At 41.9% G+C, this 16,926-nt stretch overlaps 1 protein-coding gene across 1 annotated transcript in view; it reads left to right on the top strand.

The window, feature by feature from the left end:
* TENM4 (teneurin transmembrane protein 4) overlaps nucleotides 1-16,926 on the top strand; it is a 1,214,428-nt gene that overhangs the window by 973,205 nt on the left and 224,297 nt on the right. Inside the window, 1 exon segment of the mRNA XM_043992715.1 lies at nucleotides 8,616-8,717. Coding sequence (XP_043848650.1) covers nucleotides 8,616-8,717 — 102 coding nt within the window.

Raw genomic sequence — 16,926 nt, 5'->3', positions numbered from 1 at the left:
ATTCCAAGTCCAAGAGTCTACTTGTCGCACTACCTAAAGGCCATTTATTAAGTGACTGCTAGTTACCAAGCACTGGACTAGGCACTAAAGATGTTCAGTTGTTTCAGCCACGTCCAACTCTTCTTGACCCCATTTGGGGTTTTCTTGACAAAGATCCTGGAAGGGGTTGCTATTTCCTTCTCCAGCTATTTTACAGATGATGAAACTGAGGCAAATAGGGTTAAGTGACTTGCCCAGGGTGACACAGCTAGTAAGTGTCTGAGTCTGGACTTGAATTCAGGTCTTCCTGACTCCAGGCCCAGTGCTCTATTCACTGTGCTACATAGCTGCCTAGGTGCTAAGGATGCAAAGATAGAAATAAATAAATCCCTGCCCTCAAGGATAGTCCCTTGTGCTGAGATGAACAACTTATGCCCAAATTAGGAAGTGTACGACAGACACAAGGTGAACACCAAGTAATTGTGTGTCTTTGGGGAGTAGGGTAGGTATTGAGGGTAGATCACTCACTGGGAGGCTCGCTAAAGGCCTCTGTGGCATGTTGTTTGTACTAATGCTGCGAATTCGAATTCCACTTCCAAGTGGAGTTATTGAATTCGTCTCTGTGTGTGTGTGTGTGTGTGTGTGTGTGTGTGTGTGTGTTTTCCCTCCCCTCCTCAAGAGACTGTGAACTCCCTGAGAAGCTTTTTTTGGGGATGAAATAAAAATAATAATAGTCACCATTTCTATAGTGCTCATTTTGCGCCAGGCACTGTGCTAAGCGCTTTACAGTTATTATCTCATTTGATCTTCACAACAATCCTGGAAGGTAGGGGCTTTTGTTATCCCCATATTACAGTTAAGGAAACTGAAGCAAATAGAGGTTAAGTGACTTGCACAGAGTCCCAGAGCTTGTGTCTGAGACTAGGTTTAAACTCAAGTCTTCCAGACTCCAGGTTCAGAGCTCTATCTACTTTGCCACCTACTTGCCCTGATAAATAAAATGTAAAAATGTTAAAAGCACCTTGAATACCTATTACCTTGCACATAGTAGGTGATCAAGTATTTGTTGGATTTTAAGCTTAAAAGAAAAAACAAAAAACTTGCATAGAGGAAATAATTAGAGAAGAACAAAGACTTAATATGAATTAAGGGAAGAATTTAACTCTTTGGCCTTTAGGCCAGTCTTAGATTGTTAGATTTTTAGTATTTGATTGAAAACAGATGGCAGATTTTTCAGTGATGATGGAAATTGAGTCTCCAGGAAGAGACAGCCTTGTAGAATTGAAAGCACTGGATTTGGAGACAGTACTGAGCTTGAATTTTGGCTCTGCCATATATTGGCCGTGTGACCTCAGACAAGTCATTCAATCCAGCGGAGGCTCTTTCCTTATGTGTAAAATGGGAGCAGTAACATTGGGCCTGCCTGAGTCACACAATGGTTATGAGGATCAAATGAGATAATAGATAGAAAGTGAGACAAAAACATAAAGTAAGAAGTTGGCTTTGTTGTCACCCCCTTGACACATTTCAGTAGTGTGTTGACCTAGAATATTTCAAAACAGAAACTTCTGGAACCCATCCACCGAGAAGGAAAGGTCAGGTACGCCAGAATAAGGATGCAGGGAGGTGTAGGGCAAAGGAATGATCAGCCCCTCACAGCACAGCAAGAGTGCTTCTTTGGCACTGACCCAATCCTGATCTGTACTGCAAAGGGAGAAAACTGCTTTCAGATGTTGACCTGGCCCTGCCCATGTTCCTGTGTCTGGGAGATCACAAGTTTAATTTGTTTTGACAATGGTTCTCCCTGGAAGGAAGATTTCACCAAGCACCTTCTTTTCTTCAGTACATCCAGAAAACTATCTGTTTATCTTGTTATTCTTTTCCATGGGGAGTTTCAGTACCTTTCTCATAGAATACATACAGCAGCTAACCACCTTTATTCATTTAGTTTCATTAGGCTGTGTTATATCTTGTTCTTGTTTATTTAAATTGTACATAATCTGGATATGCTGTCTAAACTCCCATACTGTTAGGTCAGGTGCCCAGAGCAAGGCTTCTAGGTCCCCTCATCAATATCTTATAGCCCTGAGAGTTTGGAGATATCTTTCCAATGAAGCCCCCACTGATGTGGTCCTGTCATGAGTATCAGTTGATATGAATTAAGCCAGACATATTTATTTAACTTTCTTAAAAGGGATATTTCTAAGGTATTGTGATAAGAAGAATTATTACAAATTATCTCCTTCCCCATTTCCAATTTGTGATATTACCCTACCAGTACACACAAAGTCAAGGGTGGATTCTCATCTATTAAATGTATTAGGGCTAAGCAGAATGGAGTGTTTTTGTCTTGTTTGTAAGAAACAAAAGATATGGCTTGCCCATATTGAGGTAGGGTACTGTAATGGAAAAATCACTGAACTAGAAGTTATGAGATCTGCTGCTAGAAATAGAAGGGATTGCCAATCACTTTCCTTCATTAGAACTTATTTGTTCTCTCTCTATGAAATGAGGAAGTCAGAGCAAATGACTTCTAACATTCAACGTGGTAAGGCCCCTTTTTATTCTGTCATTCTATACCCTAGCTTCTAATATTCTATGTTTTAAAGTCTTTTTCAGCGATTATGTTCTGTGGCCTAAGTTCTAGCATTCTAATATTCTGGGTTCTACAATACCCTTCTGGATTTGAAATTCTGTGTTCCCTGTTCACTATTTTCTGTTCTAGACTCCTTTCCTGCTCAAATATTCTGGTTTCTATAGATATTAGAGAATTCCTTCAGAAAGAAATATAATATCAGTGTTCCTACAACACACCGGGTACAACCAAGCGGGACCTAAACCATTCAGTGCTCATTCTTTGTACTTTGACAACACAGAGAAGTTTTCAAATGACCTGCTTTCTCTTTATGTGAGAATCAAATCCAGACAAGAAATATTTAAGTCATCCTGCTTAAAGTTTCCTATAGGCAGGATGGAGGAAATGTTACATTTGTCCTATTGTGGTGCTCATTTCCTTCTGGAATCTCATGTGGATGAGATCCCTGAGTGTAGCTTGTAAGTATACTCTTATCAGGGACAGTAGTAAAGATTACTTATTTTGGAAAGATTAGAAAGTAGTAAATGCCTTTGAAAGAGCTGAACAGAAATAGTGATGATAGAACTGTCACAGTTAATGCTTTGTATCTTTTTTGTTTTCTGTGTGCTTCTGTTTTTAGGTGGGTCTTGGTTTGAGGGTGGGGTAATAGGATAAGCATTTCTTAAGCACCTACTGAGTGCCTGGAACCAGCTTAAGTACATTACAAGTAAGCGCTTTATCTCTTTTGATCCTCATAACAATCTTGTGAAATACGCCCTATTATTATCCCCATTTTACAGTTGAAAAATTGAGGCAGATAGCAAAGAGAACATAGAAGGGCTATTAAGGGAAATGATTGGCAATCCCTTCTATCTCCAGCCACATAACATGCAGTAGAACCCAGATCTCCTGATGTCTAGTTAGGTGACTTGCCCATGGTCACACAGCTAGGAAGTATCTAAGGTTTGATTGGAGGTTCAGGCTCAGCACTCTATCCACTGCAACACCTAACATATCCTTTTTTTTTTCTTTCAAAGTCTTCTCATTTCACGTAGGGAGTAGACTGTATTTTGGACCAGCATATACACTCAGACCAGTACAGTACAGTGTGTTTATTCAGAGTGACCACATCAAGTGTGGGCAGGATTGACATCTGATGGGTATAAGGAATGGCCCTTCTTTACAATGAGAAATAGATGATCAGAGATGAGTTCCCATACATAGTGAGTGGATAGAGTGCTGCACTTGGCATAAGGAAGACCTGAATTCAAATCTGGCCTCAGACATTTACCAGCACCATGACCTTGGGGAAGCACTGGAACTTTTGGGGCCTCAGTTTCTTCAACTATAAAAAAAAAGGGAGGGGTGTCGACTATTTGATCTCTAAGCCCATTCCAAGTCTAATCATTTATATTCTAAGATCTCTTCTAGTTACAGAGTTCTAGAAGCCTACAGTGATTGAGCCAGCAGGAACCTTAGAGGTTATCTAGTTTAACCCAATATTACAGAGTTATAGAAGAGGCCCAGAGAAAGGAAATGATTTCTATTTCTAAATTAGTAGACCCATCCAAGTTAGTAGAAGGAAAAGATCAAGAACCCCAGGCTTCTCAACTCCCAGGTAGTTTTTTTTTTTCATTACATCAGACCGCCTCTCCATAAGCTCCATATTCAATCAGTCTACACTCTAAGTTACTAATAATAGCTAAAATTTATATAGGACTTACTTGTCGTCAGGTACTGTGCTGAATACTTTACAGTATTGTCTCATTTGAGTCTCACAACAATCTTGGAAGATAGTTGCTATTATTATTCCCATTTTACAGATGAGGAAACTGAGGCAAACTGGTTAATCAACTTGCCCAGAGTCACACAGCTGGTAAATGTCTGAGGCTGGATTTGAACTCAGGTCTTTCAGACTCCAAGACCAGGACACTACCCACTGTACGACCTTGCTGCTCCTAAGTCCATTTGGGCTTTAACATTTTAGTTTCTAAGGTCCCATCAGTTTCTATGTTATGTTGGAGGAGTTGTGAGGGAAAAAAAAATAAGGCATGCTAATGTTCTGTGTTCAGACATTCTATATTCTGAGACCCTTTTTTAAAATCAGTTTTAAATGTCACTGGGTTTTTTTTATATAGTTGTCACTTCCCCATGACTCCCCATCCCCACCCGTACCCCAATGGAATCCTCTATCTCTACCAAGAAAAAAAAAATACATTTAAGCAAAACAAATCAAAACATTATTCACATCCTTCCAGGCCTCATTCCACTCATATAGTCAGCCACTTGTCTACCCAGAGATAGGAACCAGTCAGTCCAGTGTAGCTCTAATTGGTCAAATCATTGACAGTGGATAGAGTGCCAGGCCTAGAGTCAAGAGGACCTAAATCCAAATCTGATCTCAGACACTTCCTAGCTGTGTGACCCTGAGCAAGTCATTTAACCCTGTTTGCCTCAGTTTTCCTCATCTGTAAAATGAGCTGGAGAAGGAAATGGCAAACCTTTCTAATATCTCTGCCAAGAAAACCCCAAACGGGGTCACAAAGAGTCAGATATGACTGAGACGACTCAACAACCACCACCAAAGTCTTTTTCTATGATTGCCCTTTGTGGTGGTGTGCTCACTGTCATGTAAATTATTCTTCTGCTTCTGCTTCCTTCTCTCTGCATTAGTTCATGCAGCCCTTCCCAATTTTCTCTGAATGTTCCACATTCCTTATTTCTTGTGGCACAATAGTATTCCATTGCAGTCACACACCATACTTTGTTCATTTATTCCCCAATTAGTGGACACTCTCATTTCTCCCAGTCCTTTGCTACCACATAAAGGGCTACTATACATATTTTTGTATATATTGGACCATTCCCTCTGTCTTCAACCTCCTTGGGGTGTAATAGGCGTGGAAGTGGTATCATTGGGTCAAAGGATATATAAAGTTTAGTGATTATCCTGGTTTAATTCCAAATTGTGTCTCAGAACGTCTGGAACACCCCATGGCTCCGTCAGCAGTACATCAGCCTGCCTGCTTTCTCCCAGCCGCTTCCACAATTACCATTTTCATCCTTTGCTACCCTTGCCATAATGTTTTGTGGGGTAAAAACCTTTTTAGCACCGAAATTCTATTTTCTCTCTTCTAGATTTCTATGTTCTGAGGTATTATAAGCTCTAACATTTCATCTTCTGGATGGTCTTCTTTTTTTTCTTTTTAATCTAAAATCCCTTCTAATCTGCATGTTACTTTTAAAAAAATATCTAATAACTCTTCTCCTTTTAATACCTTTGAATTCCCTTGTATGTGGTCTTTCTTGTTTAGATCAGAATCTTAATTCATACCCTATACTACCACCATACATTCCATGCATGAGCCAAGAAACCAATCAAGTGACATTCAAAAATTTCTGAAAGAAAATTAAAGTTCTGAAACAGGATTTTTCTCCCTTTTCTCACCCCCATTCCAGAAGAGAAACCAAAATCAAAAGCAGTCCCCCAAGCCTACCAGCTTCCCTAGCACATGCACGAGATGACAGCCATGTTCTCAATTAGTAGAATCAATTATTCATAAAGAGCTGAGATTTTAATTCCTACCAGAACAGATCTAGAAGTGTTCCTTCTCTTACATCAACTGCAGTTTGAGGAGCAGAAAACAAGTTGGAAAGAGGCAGAGTGTTCTAATATGACATCAGTCATAATTGAGGGTGTCTTGTTGGTTGGCATCAGAGTAAAGAATTAGAATCCCAGCCTCTCATAGGCAAAGAGACCTCAGAAATCATCCATTTCAACCCCTCAGTCTGCCATTCCCCCACCCAAGTTGGAATCTTTTCTCCATTGGGATCTGAATCATTTTAAACAGCTGTCAGATGGGTTCCTGAAAGATGTTACTAAATTATTTATTCATTCATTCATTCACCCAACATTTATTAATCTACAGAAAAATATGTGAGACTTTTCTGAGTACTTTGAGAGATGAATAGGACTTGACTGCAGGGGCAACATGGTAGAGTAGGTAGAGCCTTAGACATGAAATCTTTAGTTCATCCAGAAAACATTTTATTTAGGTCCCTACTGTCTACTTTCTTTTTTTTTTTTTTTTTTGGTGAGGCAATTGGGGTTAAGTGACTTGCCCAGGGTCACACAGCTAGTAAGTGTTAAGTGTCTGAGGCCGGATTTGAACTCAGGTCCTCCTGAATCCAGGGCCAGTGCTCTATCCACTGCGCCACCTAGCTGCCCCTACTGTGTACTTTCTAGGCACTGTGCTAAGTTCTCAGAACAGATATACAAAATAGTCTCTACTTACTCAGATTTTAATTGGAGGGAAACAACATGAACACAATGACATAAATACAAATATTTGCAAGGTAAATACCAAGTAACTTGTATGGGGAAGGCAGTGTTGAAGAACTTCAGCCTAGAGTGGGGTCAGGATGGACTTCTTGTTGGAGAAAGCATATTTTCCTGCCTTGAAGGCAATGAGGGGTTCTAGGAGGTGAGGAAAGAATATATTCCAATTACAGGGGATAGAGTCTATGCAAAGGCACAAGGAACAAGCAAGCAGCCCAGTTTGGCTGGAACATGGGATGCGTGAATAAGAGAAATAAACCATGAGCCTGGAAGGGTAGGCTGGGACCAGGCAGTGAAGGAGCTCTTGAGTATTTTTCCTGTGTCCCTGATAGGTAAGCTTAAGGAATTCCATGAGTTCCATATTCAGGAAGCTAAACTATACTCATCTATTGAGCACAAGGCTAGGCTTGGAGCAGGCAGTTATTAAACTTCATTTTCAAGGATTCAGTGACACTGGACTCCTGGCAGTTCCACGAATAAGACCCTCCATCTCTCGGCTCCAGGCATTTTCTCTGGCTGTCTCCACACCTCAGATGTCTGCCCTCCCTTTCCATGGCTTCCTTCAGGTTCAAACTAAAATCCCACCTTTTACAGGAAGGCTTTCCTAGCCCCTCTCTCAGTTCTAGGACCTTCTCTTGGTTATTTCCTATTTATCCCTGTCTGTACTTTATACATCAGCTGTTCCTATGTTGTTTCCCCCATTAGATAGTAAACTTCTTGAGGGCAGGGACTGTCTTGACTGTCTTTGGAGACCCTGCCCTTAACAATGTGGGTTTCCATTCTATATAAAAAAGACCTTCCAACTCATCAGAGCTGACCCACAATGCTCTGGTGGGTACCAAGGTTTCCTCCCCTAGAGATAGCCAAACAAAGGCTGTGTAACCAACTCCTTCATCTGATGGAAGGTCAGATTAGATGACCTTTAAGGCCCTTCCAAGATTCTATGCTTTGGGGAACAACTATAAAAGCTATACGTGGTTTACAGAATACTCAGTTTATGAAAATCAGAGATACAGAATGGTCAGGGTTGGAATTATTTCTTTTATAAAAAGCTTCTTTGCCTTAAATAAGATTGCTAGTGCTTTTTAAAATGAGATCTGAATAAGAAAAAAGAGATTCGCATACACTTTAAGAGGAATACATTTATTTCCTATATCAAGGCACGCCTATAATAGTAGTAGTGATGATGATAATTATCATAATAATAAATATTCTATCTATTGGGCGACTACTTTACCAAGGCTTGGAGAGAGTCTGGATATTTAGTAAAAGAGACACTTGTATGCTGAGAATCACAAGGCCTGATCCACCACAGAGGCCCAAGACTAGAAGAACAAAGAGACCTGGAATTTCTGCTGAGACTTTCTTTGTGAACCAGAGGAAAGCACCCTCCCTCTCTGGGCTCTGGAATTCTTTTGAAAATCAGGGGAATGGGGGGGGGGGCAGCTAGGTGGTATAGTGGATAAAGTACCAGCCCTGAATTCAGGAGGACCTGAGTTAAAATGAGGAGTCAGACACTTGACACTATCTGTGTGACCCTGGACAAGTCACTTAACCCTCATTGCCCTGCAAAAAAAAAAGAAGAAGAAGAAAAAAGAAAAGAAAATGAGGGGAATGAACTATGCAAGGCTACTTTGAAAGCTTCACCATCCTGTGATAAGTCTTGAGCTTTTCTCTGATTCTCTGATTTCTTTTTTTTTTTTTTCCTTTTCTTTCCTCCAGAATCTGTGGATAATTGTCCAAGCAACTGCTATGGGAATGGGGATTGTGTTTCTGGAACTTGCCATTGTTTCCTTGGTTTCTTGGGTCCAGACTGCGGTAGAGGTAAGGACTGGCTGTATTTTGATTGTCTGTTCCCACACTCCCCCAAGCAGGGACTGGCTCTGGTTTGGAAAACAGGTACTAGAGGTTCCCACCTGCCTCTGGGGACAAAATGACCTCATGCCACTTTGAGATTCTGCAGTGAAACTGAAATCCATTGGTGCTGTGGGTCTTGTTTCAAAATTGCCCCAAATGCTTACTACATTTGGATCAAATGAGATACCATTTGTAAAACATTTATCACAGTGCCTTGCATACAGTAAGTACTTAGTAAATGATTGTTCCCTTCCCATGCCTCCTACTGTGGTCTTCTTCGGCCAAACCTTTGTACTTACCACAGCTTTAGTTGACAGACCTGGTCATAGAGAAAGAGTTGCAGGCTGAGAGTGAGGAGAACTAAATCCTTCTAGTTGCCTCAGTTTCTTCCTCTATAAAGTGAAGGATTTTGAAAAACCCCTTTTCTGAGTTCCCAGATCTAACATTCTTCATCCCAACACTTGGGACTTTTAAAAACTTTAATTTTCTTTCAATGAACAAAAAAATCTATTTTTCTCTCCATCCCACTCCCCACCCCCAACCCCACTGGAGGAAAATACTTTTTTAACATATGTGCATAATCCAGCAAAACAAAGTCCCCCATTGACCACATCCAAAATATATGTGCATGTGTGTATGAATGTATGTATGTACGTGCATACGTATGTATGTGTGTGTGCATGCATGTGTGCAGGTGTGTGTGTATCTTCGTCTGTACCCTGCGTCCATCACCTTTTGCAAAAGGGGTGTAATGTTCTATGTTCTAGAGCCCTTTAGGGCTCTCACGTAATGAAAGATGAAGTCCCTTCCAATTCTAATATCCATGTTTTTGAGGTCCCCTTCCAGTTCAAAAACTCTGTGTTGTCAAATCTTTTACAACTCCAACATTCTCTTTCCCAGGAATTTTGCCCTTGAACTAAATGTGGATCAACAAACACTTATTAAGTATAGAACACCATTCTTACTTGCTGGGTCTAGTAATCATCACATTCAGATAGAAAAGTAGAAGTCTACAATGTGTGGCCTCAGGGCTCATTGTTTTGCTGATCCTGATAAGTAATTGACTGAATATCTGTATACATATAAACATATATGTATGTATGTATAGATTTAGATGTATATTGTATAATATGTACATGTATAGACACATAGTATGTGTCTATACATTCACATATACATACACATATATTATTGTTGTTCTTCTGTCAACTCTTCATGACCCCGTGGACAAGATTTTCTTAGCAAAGATACTTGTGATGGACTGATTTGCCATTTCCTTCTCATTAGTGTGTCCCCATTTTACAGATGAAGAGCTGAGGCTAATAGGAGTTAAGTGACTTGCCCCAGGATCACACAGCTAATACATTTCTGAGGCCTGCTTTGAACTCAGATCTTCCTGACTCCAGGCCTGATGCTCTAGCCACTATACCATGTAACTACCTACAGAGATACATGATAGATAGATAGATAGATAGATAGATAGATAGATAGATAGATAGATAGATAGATAGATAGAGTAACGATTGGAATGACGCCACCTGCTGGAGACTTACTGTAGGAAAGCTCCAACACGAGGAGAGGAGGAAGTGACGTTTGCTGGTGGGAGGAGGAAGGGGGGAGACTGGCGCACTGGCTCACTCTCTTTCGTGTGGACTCTGGTAGAGAGTGGAGCTAGGAATGATCTCTCCCTTTAATAGATAGATAAATCAGGCCTTTCTCTCTCTCTTTACCAAATTCTTATTCTCCTTAATAAATGCTTAAAAGTCTTTATTTATTGTTGATTATTTATGGTTCCATCAAAGAAACACCCCATGTTTCTTGACGAAACAAAGGGGGGAATGTAAAGAATTAATTGCTATTTGAGGTTTTTATGCCTTGGTGTGTACTGGCCCAGGGCTCCGCAAACTGCATGGTGCTCCACCCACTGGTTGTAGCCATTGCCATTGCGCTGGCACCTCATGTCATCACCACTCGCCAATGCCTACATGGGCCTGGCAAAATTATAATGATTGGAAGCCTAGTGAGAGCAGTCATGTGACTGTCAGAGTGGCCATCCTGTTGGCTGGGGGCCGTGGGGTTTCTGGGATTGGGGGAGAAGAATTTGCCATTCTAGCCAGACGCTGGAAGGCGACGGGAGCTCTGCTGTGTATTCTCAGCTTATTCCTGGGCGGTGGTATTTCTTCAGGTTGTATAATTTCCCTTTCCCCGTTTTATTTCCTTTCCCTTGATCCTACTGATCCTGTTTGTGGGTTTGTTGTTTTTTTTAAGTTCGTTCTTGTTAAAATAAATCCTGTTCTGTTTTGAGAAAGGCTGCCGGTCTCCTTCCTTGCCCCAATATTGCGGCGAGCTGCTTAGCTAATACTCCCCAATTAAAAATTGGTCCCCACAATATGTTGCAAGAGTTGAATCAGCAGAACTTGCTAACAGCAGGGGTGTCATGATGGGAGGAGGCTTGTTCAGTTGCTGTTTTAGGTGGCTCACTTCAGATCAAGTAGGTGAATGAAGCAGCCTTGGACTTACTGTTAACTAGGGAATGCCCCTTGAAATGCTTCCCCATTCTTACATGAGGCAAACAGTTTACTGAGCATGTGCTGAGTGATGGGGTCCTGTCAGGAAGCATAGGAGTTCCTCTCTCTCTTGGTGTGGTCTTAGCAGCTTATAGCAATTATTCTCTGTCCTCGTGGGTCTGTCTGCTCCCTGTTTTCAGAGCCAGCAGGTTCCATTATTCACTAGATATATGACAACTTGAGCCCACTCAATTGAAAAAGTGATAGATGGGGTTGCAACAGAGGTTGTTGGTTTTGGGGTTTTTTTTTGCATATCCCCCTCCTCTTCTCAGCCCAGCTACTCCCCAGTGTGCATCTTCTGTAGAAGAGAATGTTCTCTAAGACATTTCAGACAATAAATACATGATCAGAATAGCTCCTTCATAATCTTGGGGTGTATTTTTGCAGAGCATAAAGTACTTTCCTCACAAAAATCTTCTGAGGTAGGTGGTACAAATGTGATGAGGAAACTGAGACCAAGATCAAGTGATTTGTCCGAAGTCAGGAAGCCCCTCAGATCAAGGCAAGTTTGATTCCAAGTTCAGCAAGCTTTCTGTTATACCAGGTTGCCTCAATCTGCATCTGTATTGATGGCTTCCTTGTATCAATATCTCCCATTCCATGGTCAGTGAGGTAGCACAGTGGATAGAGTGCTGAATTTGAATTCAGGTGAATTCAAATCCTGACTCAGATACTAGCCGTGTAATTCTTGGCAAGATAATTAATCACCATCTTTCTCAGTTTCTGAGTTTAAGAGTTAATAATAGCTCTTCCCTCCCACAGTCATTGTGAGGATAAAATAAGATAATATTTGTGAAGGGCTTTGCAAACCTTAAGTTATTCAGTCAGTTTTTTCAGTTGTTTCTGACTTTGTGACCCTATTTGGGGTTTTCTTAGAGAAGATACTAGAGTGGTTGGCATTTCCTTCTCTAGCTCATTTTACAGATCAGGTACTGAGTCAAAAAGTGTTAAGTGACTTGCCCAGGGTCCCACAAACTAGTAAGTATCTGAGGTCAGATTTGAACTCAGGTCTTCCTGACTCCAGGACCAGTTGTCTATCCTCTATGCCACCTAATTGCCCCTTAAAACACTGTGTAAATGCTAGCTACTCTTCCAGCAGAACTTTAAAAGGTAGACTACTTTCTTCACAGCAGCCCAGAGAAGTAGGTAGTCAAGGCAAAGCTGGGGATAAAAATACATGCAAAGAGAAAGACAGCCCCTGCCCACAAGGAGCTTACATTCTAATGGGGGGAGATAACCTGCAAAAGAAAGCTGAAAAGAGGTGGGAGGTTCCTTTCTGGGGCCTTGGCATCAAAGTCCAGATTATCAGAAGCAGAGCCAGGAGGGGGATGAAGGTTGATGGCATTAGTCTCTCTCCAAAATGTAGGCCTGGGATAAACTCACCAATGGGAGATCACATTCCAGAAGGAGGAAGATATAAAACTTATCCAGCAAAATACAGACATTTGGAAGATGCCTTGTTTGGGGACTTCTGAAGCAGACATGCTCCCATTGTCCAGGGTCACACATGCAGCTAGTAAATGTCAGGGCTTGGAATTGAACCCACATCTCTTGACTCAAAGTAGGGAGTAAGGGAGCAAGTCATGGAAACATCAAGGCCGAAAGAAGCTTCGACTGTGGAATGTTGGAACAAAACATAATTTAAGAACCAGATGTAACCTTAGAATATCGAATGTTGGAGGTAAATGGGACATTGCAGTGAAGAATACTAGAATGTAGACTGTAGAATTTTAAAACATTGGATGTAGAGTTGAAAAAGTTTTTATAAGCCATTGAGTCCAACCCCTTTGTTTTATTTTTTTAATTTTTATTTTTTTATGGTGAGGTTAAGTGACTTGCCCAGGATCACACAGCTAGTAAGTGTCTGAAACCGGATTTGAATTCAGGTCCTCCTGGCTCTAGGGCCAGTGCTCTATCCATGGGGTCATCCAGCCCCCCCCCTTTTTTTTTTAAGTGAGGCAGTTGGGGTTAAGTGACTTGCCCAGGGTCACACAGCTAGTGAGTGTTAAGTGTCTGAGGCCGGATTTGAACCCAGGTACTCCTGACTCCAGGGCCGGTGCTCTATCCACTGCGCCAACTAGCTGCCCCATCCTGCCTTTTGTTTTACAGAGAGGGAAACTAAAGTCAAAAAGAGTTGAAGGGGGATGGACAGTGATTTGGGAGTTAGGCAGCTTGAGTTCTAGTGGGCTCCACCATTAATTCACTGTGTGGCATTGAGTGGATGTATCCTTTCCATTTTTAGGCCTCAGTTTCATCACCTATAAAGCAAGGGGCCTTGGATGAGGTGAGCCCCCAAGTCCCTTCTAGCTTTCAAACTCTTGATTATTCCTGTGATTTATATTCCTTTGGTGTGAAACAGGCTTTCAGATGCCCAGGCAGGTGGGCCTAGGGAAGGAATGTGATCACCAGCTGTGAGTGTTTAAAGGAGGAAGGTTGGTGGGGAGGGGTAGGACTAGGGAGGGGTAGGGAGGAAGGATGTGCCGGGAGTGGAGAAGAGTCATTCCTTATGACAAGAATTACTGTCTCATCCCATATGTACTTAAAGTTAAGAGTCCTGTATAAAATGGCCTTATCGTATCAAGGCAAGAGTAGTGGGCACTTTGAGCACGATGCAATATCATTTATTTTTATATAGTGTCCTCTATCCAGATGATCACAAAACCCTTTGGAGTAAGAGGTAGAATGGAAAGATAATGCACTAGAGAGCTGAGCTGGGAACAGCTCCTCTTATAAGGGGAAATGATGGATGATGTTTGCAAGGAAGAGTGAAGGGAAGGGGAAGGAGAAGGAGGCAGCTGAGTAAGTTCTGCAGAAGGCTTGGTGTGAGGGAGAAATGCTAAAAACGGTGCAAACGGCTCATCTTGATAGAGTGTTTTCAAGTTTACGGAGCATTTTTCCTCACTATGGCCCTCAGAAAGAAGTAGTTGTAAGTATTATTACCCCCATTTCGCAGATGCGGCACCGGAGGCTGAGATTTGGTCTCTTCTGGAGTTAGTGTTGGGAAGAACTTAGACCATCCAATCCAGCCTTCTGATTTTGCCATCCCCGTCCAGGTTATACACATCAGAGCTGGAACTAGAACCAAGTTCTAACTTCAGAGCTGATATTCTTCCACTGAACTTACGAGAGGATATAACAATAATATAATTAATAGCATTTACATAGCACTTTAACGGTTGAAAAACATTTTATAAACATGATCTCATTTTGTCCTCACAGCAAGCCTGGGAGAGAGGTGCTGTAATTATCATCCCATTTTACAGATGAGGAAATAGACTGAAAAAAGTGACTTGCCTTGTGTCACGCAGATAGTTAATGTCCAGCACATTCCTGTGACAGTCGGGTCTTCCTGACTCCGACTCCGGGCCTCTCTCCACCACTCCAGGCCGTCGGGCGATTCCTGGCTGTCAAGAAGACATTACTGTTCTCTCTTCACAGCTGTTTGCACTTGGAGAGGGCAGAGCCACCAAAGTGACCTCATGGCCATGTTCCTGACTAGAGTCCAACCCAGGGAACTTCCCTAGGATGCCAGGACTCCATCCCAACTAGGGATAGCAAAATCCAGACCTGAGTTCAATTCCAGCCTCAGACTAACTGTGTCATCCTGGGCAAGTCACTTAACCCCCATTTGCCTCAGTTTCCTCATCTCTGAAATGGGGATAATGATAACACCTGTCTCCCGGGGTTATTGTGAGGACAAAATGAGATAAGAATTGTGAAGTGCTTAGCACAATTCCTGGTACAGAGTAGGCACTGGTTCTACCTATCCCATTTGTCCTTGCCACTCTGTGATTTTAGTTTAAAGGCAGACTGTCCCTAGCGTAGAATACCTTTCACTGAAGGAGTAAGTTACAAGGTGGGAGAGCCCACTCACCTGAGAGCTCTCTTGGGGCAAAGAGCAAGGAAATGAACAATTCCTTTGGAAACCAGATAGACCTGGAAGAAGGCCACTCCTCTCTCACAGTCTGGATCTGTCTGCTTCCTCTGTCACCACCCGTGTGTCCTGTGATTTGGGGCAACGACCCCCTTCCTTCTTCCTTTTCTCACAGGTTGGGGCTGAGTATCAGCAAGGTCATTTCTGTTCATGTAGTTAAGATGACCTGAGCTCCTCAGAGACGGGAGCCAGTCACAGGGATAGTTACTAGCTTCAGAGGAAGTATGGCTTGGTGGCTAGAGAACCAGCCCTAGATTTAGGAAGACCTGGATTCAAATCCTGCTTATGACACAATTGGCTGTAGAACACTGAGCAAATCACTTACCTTCCCAGACCACTCTTTAAGACTAAAAGTGACAGAGCAAGGAACCCATCCGCTATTGCCTGCTTCCCTCCTTCCCTCCCTCACTACATTGGATTGAACTATTTTGTACTTATTCTCTTGATGTTTTTGTTGTGTGTATGTGTGTATATACATGCATGTGCTTATATGTGTGCATTTATGTGTGTATGTATAGACATGGAGGTATATAATATATATGCACACACATTGTGTATGGATGTATATATAATCTCTCTGTGGATATATCCCTGTATAGATATATAAACACATATACACATACATAACACATGTCGATATCTATGTGTGTTTAGATAAACACACACCATGCAAGTGTGTATGCATGCATGCCTACACATCCACACCCTTGCTGTCTTCCTAATTAGAATTTACATTCTTTGAGATGGGCACTGTTTTACTTTGTACTTGAATCCTAAGCATCTGGTACATAGTAGGAACTTAATAAATATTTGTCGAGTGATTGCTTGCTATTTCACTCTCTCTAGTACCAGAATTATTTGTGAATGTGTTGAGAATGTCTACTTCTCTCCCCCAACCTGTTCCCATTAAATTATTAATTCAATCAGGGTAGGAGCTATGCCGTTTGTTCATTGTTGGCTCTCCCGTGCCAAGGATAGTGCCTTGCCTGTTGTATAATAAATCCTTAGTGAATTACTACTGAATTGAGATGTACAGGAAGCTGGCTGGGCATTGGAGCTCTCGAGAGGTGCCTGTTTCCTAAAGGGAGGGAACATAGCAGGGAGAGTGAAAGGGATGATATCCAAGAGACAAAGATACATAGAGAGGGAGCCGTGGGACATGGGTAGTTAAAAGGACGACAGGATGAGCACCTGAATGAGTAATTTGAAATAGAAGAAGGGATCAGCTAATAATAAAGGACCGAGGTAGCATTTCCGTGGGTTTGCAGCCTCTTTGCAGAGAAGGGAGGCATGAAAAATCAAAAGAACAAATGGTGAGGCAGATGAGGTGAGAGTAGAATTAACAACCCACCTTCCCTGTAGGAGCTCTCTGCTCTTTACAAGGTGGCTGTCTCACAAAAGCCATGCAAGGTAGGGACTGTGAGTTTTATTATGCCCATTTGATAGAAGAGGAAACTGAGGCTTAGAAACCAGTCATACATCAAGTCCGTGACCAAGGTGGGGCTAGAACCCAGTCCTCCTGACCCCAGTGCTCTCTCCACCAGGCTGACTCTTCCTTGTGGGAGGGTGGCCTTGAATAAGGGGCAGAGAAAATTCAGGAAGAGAGAATCTAAAGGGGAGAGAGTTCCTGGTGGGAGTAGTGATCAATCAACTTGAACAAAGACAGGCTAATACT

This window comes from Dromiciops gliroides, chromosome 3 (assembly GCF_019393635.1).
Source record: "Dromiciops gliroides isolate mDroGli1 chromosome 3, mDroGli1.pri, whole genome shotgun sequence".
NCBI classification, from domain to species: domain Eukaryota; kingdom Metazoa; phylum Chordata; class Mammalia; order Microbiotheria; family Microbiotheriidae; genus Dromiciops; species Dromiciops gliroides.
The sequence above is the reverse complement of the archived record's forward strand: the minus strand, read 5'-3'. Positions and strand labels throughout refer to the sequence as shown.